This window comes from Felis catus, chromosome A2 (assembly GCF_018350175.1).
Source record: "Felis catus isolate Fca126 chromosome A2, F.catus_Fca126_mat1.0, whole genome shotgun sequence".
Lineage (NCBI taxonomy): Eukaryota > Metazoa > Chordata > Mammalia > Carnivora > Felidae > Felis > Felis catus.
The window spans coordinates 156,021,732-156,034,047 of record NC_058369.1 but is presented as its reverse complement, the minus strand read 5'-3'; the positions used below and the strand labels follow the sequence as shown (position 1 = coordinate 156,034,047).

General features: G+C 44.1%; 1 protein-coding gene across 3 annotated transcripts in view; it reads right to left on the bottom strand.

Annotated features, from left to right (window-relative positions):
• WEE2 (WEE2 oocyte meiosis inhibiting kinase) overlaps positions 1-8,295 on the bottom strand; it is a 29,063-nt gene extending 20,768 nt beyond the window's left edge. For 2 of the 3 annotated variants that reach the window (XM_023250640.2, XM_023250639.2), the window contains exons 1-2: positions 7,951-8,295; positions 312-508 (exon numbers count right to left, since the gene is read on the bottom strand). In XM_023250640.2, the coding sequence (XP_023106408.2) occupies positions 312-508; positions 7,951-8,295 (542 nt within the window). The remainder of the gene's footprint in view (positions 1-311; positions 509-7,950) is intronic. The other variant, XM_045052863.1, reaches the window with a different exon arrangement.
• Between the last annotated feature and the right edge of the window lie 4,021 nt (positions 8,296-12,316).

The window sequence follows — 12,316 nt, the reverse complement described above, 5'->3', positions numbered from 1 at the left end:
GTTAACCAGAGGAGACCTCCTAAATGCAATTCTGTAGCTCATTCAACTTGCTAATGGAAGTCAGCGGTCTATGGCTTACTCTGACCTATTCTTTTATAGAGAAGGCCCCTCACAGTACACTTCAGAATGGGGATATGCTGGAATCTCTGTGCCAAAAGCAGGTCACAAATCCACATTAACATTTAGGAAGGAGGGGATGTGTGAACTGCATTCAAATAGAGTTCTTGTTCCTAATCTTACTTTTACACTCTTCCTTCTACTTGACCATAGTAAGATCAGTTCTCAAAAGTTAGAGGCAACAGTACACTTACAGATCTCTTCGGGCTTTCCTCTTGCCATTGGATTGAAGGAATTGTTTTCTATAGGACTCTGGCGTAAAGGGATTAATATTGACCAGAGCCGATGAGGTCATCTCATCCACAAGGGGAATAGGTGTGAGCCTCAAGTGCCTAGAGCCTCGGGAGGGGAGCTTCTCTGTTGAAGAAATCACTGACTGGCTCAGCAGACACTGAATGAGGATGACAAAAAGGGAAGACAGAAGGAGTTTAGTAAAAAAAAAAAAAAAAAAATCCATTATCAGCTAGTTAATATTTGAACCAAAGAATATTATTGCTGAAAAGGAATTAGAGGTTATCTGGTTCAGTGCAAACTAGCTGCATTGTCCTGTTATGAAAAATAAAGATTCCTGGTCTTCCTCTAGATATTCCAACTCAAGGAATCAACACAGGAGTCTGTACTTTTGTTAAGCTCTACTGCCTTCCCCTGGGCAATTCTGATGACCAGAAAAATACCAACTCTACTTCTGCCACTAACTTTTTAAAGACGATAGGCTGAAGCTTAGACAAACAAAAAGGACTCTAAAAGACCTGGTCCTTATGTTCTCAATGTATGCTTTAACTCCCCCTCAATCATTCATCCAAACATTTGTTTGGTGCCTACTAATTAGTGGATACTGGGCTAGATGCTGAGGCATACATAGGTGAATTCCATCTCTTAAGGAATGCACAGTCTGTTAGTCTATAGCCCATCAGTCTTGCAGAAGTATTCACTTTGTACAGGAAGGATTTCTTAGACTATCTAATCACGGGAGAAGTTTCCAGTTCCACTTATAATACAACACCAAAGGAGAAAATTTCCATAAAATGGGGTAAAGAAATTGAAAAATAATCGTCTGAGCTTTGTAGTGGCTATAGCCAACATACCAATAAGTAGGAAAATGTGCTGTACTTCCCACTCCAAGTGGGGTACAGTAAGAGAACATTAGGCCTACAAACTTACCAGAACTAAACAAAAGGACAGAGGTGACAGGCCAAAGACAAAGAATTCTGAGGAGACAGCAGAATGCCATTATGACCTAAGTCAGGGGCCAGAGGAATAGTTGTGTTATGGGCATAGCAGTAGACACAGGGCCATGATATAACCTCATAATCATTTACTGTGGGGCTCTTTCTAAAAGAATGCCACTATTTGACACGCTCTGTCCATGGCTTTCAGAGTAGAAGCAGAAGCTAGACTATAACATGATTCACTCTATAAAAATGTAATTCAAGAATGTAAGGATACAAAGAATGAATATTGAAATTAGAAATCCAAAATGATAAAAGCAGAAATGAAGGAAAATACAGAGTACACCCAGTAACCTAACCATTTTTTTTTTTTTAATGAAGAAAAAGGCCTTGCTGGAGTCAAGTTTTTACAAGGGTTTTACAGGTCTTAGAGTTTATAGGATGAACAATCCTGGGGCTATTGTCAGACAAAGCTATCAATGATAAACTCACAATTTTCCTGTAAGTGTATTACAGGACTGAGTACTTGCTCAAAGTACAACTGTACTATATAATATTTCTCAATTGTCTGTGACTCAGGCAATGAACATAGAATTACGGTAAATCAGTCCCTGAGAAACAGTTTTTTGTGATACTGATGATTATATGGAAAGTAAAACGTATCTATCACATATGAAACAGTGGGGCATCCACACCTGAAATGATGCACATCCTGGTGACCACACTTCAAGGACAACAAAAAGAGCCTAGACATTTTCTGACAAAAGGAAGGAGAAGTATCCACATCAAGGCAGACAATATCAGAATTCCTAATCTGGAAATATGAAGGCCGATAGATTTTGTGAGCTCTGCTTATGACACAGGGAAATATACGAATTACATTAACATGGATTTTTATTGCCAGAATAATAGAATAATGAGTAATTCTTTTGGAAATTCAAGAGAACTTAGTTTGGAACAAGGTTTATGAAAGAAAGTTCTGCCTAAAAGTAGAGCAGATTGAAAGTTTCTGGAGAAAGATGTCCAGATTGAGAGTATAAATGTGTTCCAGGGAGTATAGCTAATTCTAGAAGTGACAGCTCTGGTACAGAGGATAGAGGGGAAGAAAAATTGAGGAATACCTCCCACCTTCAAGACACAACATCATAGTGTCTCAGGACTTGGAAAGACTTTCAAGGCCCAGTTGGTACAATCAGTCCCCTGATGCTTGAATCCCCCCTACAGTGTTCCTACCAAGTGATCATCAACTAGTGTTCAGTGCATTTAGCCACAGGGACATACAGCCTCCTTGGGACGCTCTTCTATTTCCAGGTAGTTCCACTAGGAAGTCTTTATGGTGACCTGAAGTCACTTCACATGATTTCTAGTCCTATCTCTCGGGCAAGCCTGAACTAGGCCAATGCTCCTTTCCTGGGCATTCTTGTCCTTGGCATAACACCACTGCTGATCAGTGTCCCCCCTCTCTCTTCTGATCCAAACTATATTCCTCACAAAGTGTGCATTCTTCAGTAGCACTTCCAGTTTCCCTTTCAAGCTCTGTTCTTTTTCTGCCCCTCAAATCATGGCATTTCCAGAATTCCTAACTTGGACCACTTCTCTTCTTACTCTGGCACCCAGGCTACTTGAGCTTATCTGCACCCAAGGCTTCAACAACTTCCAAAATGCTAATGACATCCAAACTTAGATCTCCAATTTAGTGTGTTTTCCTGCACTCCAGACTCATTTATCCAATGATTTACAGGACATCTCTGCTTTCTCCAGACCTGTACGTCCTCTAGCATCAACTATCTTGATTCAAGATATCATCTACTCAAACAAGACAGAAGCCTCACAGGACCCTAGATCCCTCATTTTCCCCTCAACCTCTCCATCAAGTTGATGAGAGAACAAAAGGCAAGCTAAGGTCTATTCAGACCAAGAAATTCACATAGCCCTGGAATGAGGATATTGAAAAAAATGCACAGGACTGACTTGTTAATAATGAGGGGAAAATCTTTATATCCAAAAATAACCAATGGAAGGTAATATAGGGTTTATACCAGGCTACTTATTTGGGCAAAAATGCTTTAAAACATTGAATTAAAAATACATTTGACGGAGTGAATTTAACAGCTACAATAAAGTAAGTCTGCCAATATTGTACTATTTGTATGCAAGTAAATCTGGAAGGTACGTCCACACCCCTCTCCCTTTCAAAATCAGAAGAAAGGCATGGAACATATCCAGGAGAGGACTGGCAGCTTGAGGTCACACAAATGCCTCCTTGCAAAGGCTAGAAGTTCCTACTAGTGTTTGTTGAGATTTTCACTGGGTGGATCGAGGCCTTTCCATGTCCAACGGAAAGAGCCACAAAAGTGACCAAAGTTTTGTTGCAAGAGATTATTCCTAGATTTGCCCTCCCACAATCCCTCCAAAGTGACAATAGTCCTTTTACTGCATAAGTAACCAAACAAATAGCATGAACTTTAAAAGTTAAATGTTTTCTACATTCAGCCTGGCATCTACAACCCTCTGGAAAGGTGGAGAAAGCTCATCATACTTTGAAACAACACCTTGCTAAACTTAGTCTAGAGACCCAGGGAAACTGGGATATTCTTTTACGAGTAGAACTTCTCAGGATTAGGGCTGCACCAAAACAACCTCTAGGACTCAGCCCTTTGAATGGTATAGAAGACCATTCCTTATAGTGGACCGGTTATTGGGTGAAAATTCTAATACTTTATTAAATTATTCACTCAAGGCTGGTTTAATTCATAAGTTACTTAATGAATATACTGATCACATGCTCCTAAAACCTGATTTCACTATAACTGGAAGTCCATCTCATGTAAGCCCAGAGATGTGATTTATTTAAAAGATTGGGAGTCTAATACAGCAGGGCCTTATATCCAAAATGGAAAGATCCAGGCCCCGCCCCCCCACGCCCTTACCCCCCGACTCCCGGGAGACTTGGTTAAATGTCCACCTGATTTCAGCTCAGGTCATGATCTCAGTTTATGAGATTGAGGCTTGCATCAGGCTCTGTGCTGATAGTGCAGAGCCTGATTGGGATTCTCTGTCTCCCTCTCTCTCTGTCCTTCCCTTTCCCCTGTTCATGTGCGCACACATGTGCTTGTTCTCTCTCCCTCTCTCTCTCTCTCTCTCTCAAAATAAATAAATGAACTTATTTTAAAAAATAGAAAGGTCTTTATTGGGTCATATTATATACTCCCACTGTAGTCAAATTAGAGGGATACTCTTCCTGGGCTCATATCAAGAATAAAACCTGTACCTCCTTCACAGAAAAACCAATGAACAAACTGACATGCCTTCTTACTCTTGTGAACCTGTACAAGATCCCAAACTGCTCTTCAAACAATGATGATCTTCTTTACCAACCATGGAGATACTTCTTCGCTGTCTACACTGGACCAAGCTGCCTCTGCCTTGTAACTCCCCTGTACGTTCCCCAACTGAACGGTGTTGGCCCATAGGTAGGGACATCTATACGCCCCTATTCAGCAGGAAGAAGCTAGAAAGAGACCTTCTGTTTTCAACAATCTTAAAGACTTAAGGGTAAGATATGAGGAGAAAACAAAAAGCAAGCTGACAGAAAAACACGAGCTGACACCTCGCAATTCCCACCTTCTCCACGCTTAAGGTGGGATATGTAACATTCCTCAGGCACTAGGAACTGCCTAAGAACAAAGGCAAGGGAAAAACAAATGGGCAGTTGATAAAGATCACAGGCATGTAGGACATGAAACTCCACTACAGTTTGTAACTGTCTTAATGATTTACAAGAATAACACAATAAGAAATCTCCAGGAACCTATTGACTCCTATAGGCCTTTCCTGGAGCCCTAACATCACCTTCACCTCCATAGGATGGAAAACCCTATATAATCAGTCACTCCTCACAATCACAATGCAGCTCTTTCTGTCCACAGGTCCTGGCCCCAAGCTGTAATAAAAACACCTTTTCGCAGCATAAAAGGTCTCAAATTCTTTCTTGACCATTGAGCTCGACAATCCCACATCAAAGTCACTTACCAAATCCTAAGCATCTCTCACTTTCTCACTGTCCACCACTGACCTAATTCAGGCCTTTCTCCTTTGTTAGCCGATCTGTCATAAATACTGCTGTGCCTCAAGGTCTCTCCCACAGCATGCCAGCCTTCACCTGACGGTCAGTTCTTCAAAAAGACCTCTGATCAAAACCATTTGATGACTGTCTCTAAGTTTTCAAGATAAAATCTCGGGGGTTTCTGGGTGGCTCAGTCAGTTAAGCATCTTGACTTCAGCTCAGGTAATGATCTGACGATTTGGGAGTTCGAGCTCCACATCAGACTCCGTCTGACAGCTCAGAGCTTGGAGCCTGCTTCGGATTCTCTCAGTCCCTCCCACACTTGCACTCTCTCTCTCTCACTCTTTCAAAAATAAATAAACATTAAAAATAATTTTTGTAAAGTAGATCTACCTCCTGGCTACCTACTCTGGCCTCCCTGCCTGCACCCTCTCACATACAGGCCCCTGTCACTGAGCAACATGCAATTTCTAGGTGGGACATGATCTTTTCCCTCTTAACTTGGTAGATGCTTTTCCCTTGGCGTTCAGTTCTCGTTTCCGTCTTTACCTAGTTCATTCCAGCTCATCCTTGAAGACCGCTCTCAGGAAGGGCATTCCTGATCTTGAGACTCAATTCCCAATCCTCTCTCAGCATGCCTGATCCGAACTTTATTGTTTCCGTTGTTTATCTGTATTCATTTTTGGGGCACTTTTTGTTGCGGTGAATAAGGTTTTCCAGCAGAAGGTCCAATATCAACGTGCTCCATTTTAAGTGAGTGAATGAAATGAAACATACACACCGTGTCCCATTTCCTTTCCTGTGTAGTCTTGCTCACACTCTCCCACTCAGCCCACTCTCCACCTAATTTACATACGTCAAAACCACTCTGGAAGCACCTGTCATACAGTGTCTATATCACCCAGTCTTTCTGCTGATTGTAAGCACTTTGAGGGCAGAGACTGTCTTGTACCCCTTGCCCACACTGCCTTCTGGAAAAAATAAAAGGATTATTGGTGTTGGGACCATTGAAAAACCCACAATGGACACCGAAGCGTATGAAAGCAGTTTGTCCACAAATACAGTCAAGAAGCTTAGTCCTCCCTGGTAGTCGTGGTGTGCACGCTCAGTAGGAACTGCAGAGACCTGCTGACAGTAACTGTGCTACAAACAGAAGCGCGGATGTTGTTCTGATGGCCTTAAGTACCTCAAGCTGAGCCAGCAGAAAGCGGAGTTAATACCAGTGCTGAGGCTCACACACCATGGCACTAGTCTGTCAGAGGTAACCCTGCCCCAACCCTGATTTTAATGACGTGTAGACATAACAGGAGAATAATCACAGCAAGAATAAAGGACGAAGCCAACCACCTGGGACCTTTGCCTATTTGCCCTCCGCAGCTTATAGAGAAGTATCAACAAGTTACCTCTTTGCTCACATAGAAGAGCTGGTCTCTCACGGGTCCGAGGAGAGGGGAGGATTTCCTTCTGGGAAGAGCAGCAGCAAAGATATGTGAATGTGTTCCAACAGTGAATGTGAACACTCTTTTATTAGGAAATATTAGTAAATAATTACATAAAAGGAGAGCCGGTTGGCGTAATGGAAAGAACAGTAGTAGACTGAGACCAAAAGATCAGGTTTCTAGTCCTGCCTCTGCCATTGGCCGAGCCAAAAGCCAGTTCAACTCTTAAAACGTTGATCTTCTCGTTTGCAGAATGCACTAGGGCTCTAGATCTTAATATTACTTCCAGTTCATGCTTGGGATTCTCTCTCTGCCCCTCCTTCGTGCTCACACGCTCATGCGCAAACGCCCCACCCTCTCTTTCTCAAAATAAATAAACATTTTTAAAAATATTCCTTCTGATGGCTCAGTCAGTTGAGCGTCCGACCGACTTCAGCTCAGGTCACGATCTTTTGGTTCGTGAGTTCAAGCCCCATGTCGTGCTCTGTGCTGACAGCTCAGAGCCTGGAGCCTGCTTCAGATTCTGTGCCTCCCTCTCTCTCTGCCCCAACCCACTTGCATTCTGTCTCTGTCTCAAAAATAAATAAACATTGGGGCACCTGGGTATCTCAGTCGGTTAAGGGTCTGACTTCAGCTCAGGTCACAATCTCACAGTCCGTGAGTTTGAGCCCTGCATCGGGCTCTGGGCTGATGGCTCGGAGCCTGGAGCCTGTTTCCGATTCTGTGTCTCCCTCTCTCTCTGCCCCTCCCCCGTTCATGCTCTGTCTCTCTCTGTCTCAAAAATAAATAAACATTAAAAAAAAATGTTTTTTAAATAAATAAACATTAAAAAAAATTTTTTTAAATAAAAATATTCCTTCCGGTTCCAATATTCTTCAGCCAGGAATTTTTTCCCCACCAAGATTTATTTGTGGCCTACACCAAATAGTTGCTGATATCAATGGTTTTGAGAAGACAGCTAGCAGGGCATTTAGTTCTGTTTTCTGGGAACTTTGAACTCGTCTTCATTTTCACCAATTAATATGTAATTGAGATACATAGCCTGTGAGGCAAATCTGCCAGATACACATAAACGAACGCATCCTCCTTCCCCATCAGCGGAACCAAAGGAGCACAGATCTTGGGGGCTTGGGTCCCCTTTCCTCCACAACTTACTTACTTTGGGAGTGAAGGGGCTCTCACAATGCAGCGGCTTGCTCCTGCTATCTGGCTGGGCTGGTGTCTCAGGACATTTGCGAGAGTGTGACACCGGAGTCCTCAGACCCTGATTGGGACTCATCGTGTCTGTTTCCTGAAATGTACTGACTTCATGAGTGCTACTGAGGGAAGGTCTGGGGGGGGTGCACTTTGCCTCTGTCTCCTGAACTTGAGACTTGTCTGGGGTTTGGCTCTGGGCCTCGCTGTTCTCTCGTGCTTCCTCCTGCCCTTCATGCTCACCCTCTTCTTCACAGTAGGAAAAGTTTAACTTCTGCTTCAGTTCCTTGTTAATACCTCCGTCATCCATCTCAGCAGAGAGCTCTACGGCACAGGCGGGGAGGCCTGTCAGAAGGGAGCACTAGGAGCTGCAGAAGCAAGGAGGAGAAAAATATGTAAGCTGGCAAACCTCCCTTCTGCCCACTAACAGCTACACAAAGGCACACCATTAGTTTGCTCCCTTAAGTACCACGTATGTGTAAGTCCTCAGCTTATCCTTATTTCCATTCTGATTAAAGAAAGCGCCAGTGTCTCTTAGAGCAATTAAGTCCAATTTATGTATAGAACCCCTTTGGATAGCCCACATAGTCTCCCTGAACCCGTGTGCTACAAAACACTAGTGAGATAGTTGGATTCCTTTAATTTAGCACGGCTTTAAAAATACCCATTAGCCAATTCGGGAACAAGCTCATTATCGGAAAGAAATGATTTTCACTCTTTTCCACCTACCGTTTAGAAACATCATGCTCTCCTCTGTCCCCCACCCCCCACCCAGTGGCTAACAGCAGTTAATTAGAACTCAGCATCACCAGGATATCATAATCATCCTTAAATGGTCTCCTAACTTATCTTGGCTGGAGTTCATCTCCCTACCAGAGAGATGCCTTAGATTTTTGCCAGGCACACCTGCCCTAATTCAGGCATCTCACATCCTCCACCTGCCCCCAGGTATCAGCAGTTAAAACTTTCAGGGAATAAGACAAATTTTTAAACTGAAAAAGAAAGCCTAGAAAGATCAGTGACACATAGAAGCAGGTATGTATCACTTGCAAATGGCAATTACTTTGCCCCCAAATATCTTATTTTGTAAAAAAAAAAAAAAAAATTTTTTTTTTTTTTACTCTTTAACCTACATCATTTAATTTCTTCCTCAGAGAGGCCCCCATGGGAAAAGTAAAAAAACTATCTGAAGAAAAAAAAAGCCACCGATATCACTTTAAAGGAGAAACCGTGTGAAAGGCAATCCATGAAAAAAGAAAATGATATACATGAGCCCTCCTGTGACTTCGGGAGACACTCTGAAAGTCCTGGACACGTGGAATTATCTACATGATAAACGTGGGCCCAAAGAGAGAGGTGCTGGGGGTAGTTTGATCTCGACCAAAACAAATTTAATTTCTCTTCTCTTACAGTCTTTGGCTTCTCATTGCCCATCACCTCTCTTCCATTTCCTCTCTATCAATCCCTCCACACCTTTCTCCTCTCTGGGTCTTTCCCATTTCTGACCCGAACCCATGAGGGGTGTTAATCCAAGTGAAACTAACTGGGAGGATGTGAAAGTATTTTTCCAGCTAAAAGCTTTCTTCTGCTCCAGCTTTTTATAGGTGGGCACAACGTCCGATCCTTTGCCCTTCCCTAGCTCACAACCACCCATGCAAACCTTCCCAAATCATTCCACAGGGGAAATAGTATTGCCCATGGCATACAGAAGCTCACGGCTGCCCTTTCTCGGGTTTTCACCATCTCAGAGGGGTCAGAGACATTGAAGTCATCAACAGGGGAAGGAGGACTCAGGTTATAAGGAAATAAATAGCTATTAACTGAGATTCTGGGTTGAGGAGCAAGTTTCTTGTTCACAAATCGGCAGGTCGTGTGATACTATTCCTTCCCTACAGTCTTGATGTTGACCAGTATTCCCATCTCAGGCCTCGGCCGGTCATTCTTGCCTGTCCAGGCCAGCTGGAGGCTGGCTCTGCTCTGAAGCAGGATAGGACTTGCCCAAAGCACTCTGAGCATATCACAGGCCTGCAGGCAGGTCACCGGGCGGCTGTTTTATGGGGTGCTAACTAGACAGACCAAGTTGTACTTTACCATCACCACCTCCCCCTTTCCTCTTGGCCTTGCTAGAGTTCTCACCCTTATTTCTGACCACACTATTTACCTGGGGAGGGAGCTGTGCCTTCGTGATGCTTTGGGCCCCATGTCATCAGCGGCGACTTTGTTAGAAACTTGTGCCATTCACCTGTCACTGTCATGTATTGTCCCTCGGGCAAATGATCGTGCTAAGGCTTGAGAATAAGAAAGGCATAATAACAAGTACAAAAAAGATGCTCCCGGGGCGCCTGGGTGGCGCAGTCGGTTGAGCGTCCGACTTCAGCCAGGTCACGATCTCGCGGTCCGTGAGTTCGAGCCCCGCGTCGGGCTCTGGGCTGATGGCTCGGAGCCTGGAGCCTGTTTCTGATTCTGTGTCTCCCTCTCTCTCTGCCCCTGCCCCGTTCATGCTCTGTCTCTCTCTGTCCCAAAAATAAATAAACGTTGAAAAAAAAAATGTAAAAGATGCTCCCAACTTGGAAAGTAGGACAATGAGAACTGGGAAGTTGCTGACCTTGGTGGCCCACAGCCTCACTATTTGGGGTGTTCTTACTCTTTGTTCTCAGTTTCTGCCCTTTATAAGAAATCCCATCTTTGCCTCACTGCATGCTGATACCCTAGGCAGCTATCCCGGGCAAAGAACTTCACATCATGAGATGACGTGTCAAAAGGGGAACCCAGGTAATCTGTGGCAAGAAGGGAATGCCTGACACATAGTGGGTGTTCCTTAAATTGTTTTTGAGTAGGCTTTGTACTTGGGAAAATAAATTCATGTATCTTAGCTTTCTTTAAAGTACTCAGTGTTTGGGGCGCCTAGGTGGCTCGGTTGAGTGTCTGGCTCTCAATTTCGGCTCAGGTCACAATCTCAGGATTCGTGAGTTCAAACCCCATGTGGGGCTCTGTGCTGATGGTGCAGGGCCTGCTTTGAATTCTCTCTCTCTGCCCCTCCCCTGCAGTCTCTTGCACGCACACTTTCTGTCTGTCTCTAAAAATAAATGTATAAACTTAAATAAATAAATAGGGACTCCTGGGTGGCTCAGTCAGTTAAGTGTCCTATGTTGGCTCAGGTCATGATCTTGCGGTTTGTGAGCTTGAGCTCATTGGGCGCATTGGGCTCTCTGCTGTCAGCACAGAGCCCGGTTCAGATCCTCTGTCCCTCTCTGTCTCTCTCTGCCATCCCCCAGCTTGCACTTGCTCTCTCCCTCTCTCTCTCAAAAATGAATAAACATTTTTTTTAAAAAAAGGAGAGAACTATTAATAAATAAATAAATAAATAACTCAGTGTTTTACTTTTTAGAAGTTTGAATATTTTTCTTACCGTACCAGGGGTTCCTGCACTAGAGGAAAGCAGTGTTCCCAGGAATGAGATGTAAAAGGAAGGAGCCAGCTTTGCATCCCAGGGCTAAGATCCCTAAACCCTGTGCTTGGAAGAAGTTCTCTCTCCCACTGCTGAGTGACGAGAAAGTGTCTCGACCCAGAGCCCCACTCTGACCAAACCTTGGTGCTGAGGCCTTTGAAACACCACTGGTAAGAACAGAAGCAGGAAAGTCTGTCCATTCAGATCAGTTTAGAAGAGGTGGAAAATCGTATTCACCTTCGGGGTAGCCTGTTCCTTTGCAAAAGTAAAGCTAAGCCCATGGAAAATGAGATATTTGGGAGTCCATGGCTTCAAGGAAGGACATGCTGGCCTCATTGTTCCCTCAGGAGGGAGAATTGCAAACAATGCGTGAACAAGCCAAAGCGAAAGCTCTCTAGCACATTATTTATTGAAGACTGAATTAAGACTGAGTCATTCCAGACTCTGAAAAATTACCGGTGTTGGGTTATGGTATATTTAATGAGACTGCCCCATTGGGAACCCTTGGGAGGTCTGGCTTCCCAAGCAAGAAAGGGACATTTTTGCCCTGAGGCTTTCTGGGAAGCTGGCAGGCTCCAGGACAGGAAGTGAACACCTGAGGAGGGCTAAGGCTGAAAGCAACTTTCCGGGGCTCCAGCCTGTTGGGCCTGGACTCTGAAGACTAGAGGCAAATCTGAGGGAACTCCAGGGTGATAGAGGGGAAAGTTGGCCTTCATCACCAGAACAGACCCTGTGAGGCAACAGTGTCGCCATCAGCATGCTCAGACTAGGGCCTGTGGGCCTGTCGACTCAGGGAGGATTGCTCTCCCACTGGCTGAGGACACCAGCAGACTCAACAGTATCTCTAAGGTCCCTGCCCACTCCAGCCCCATGGTCTTCTTTG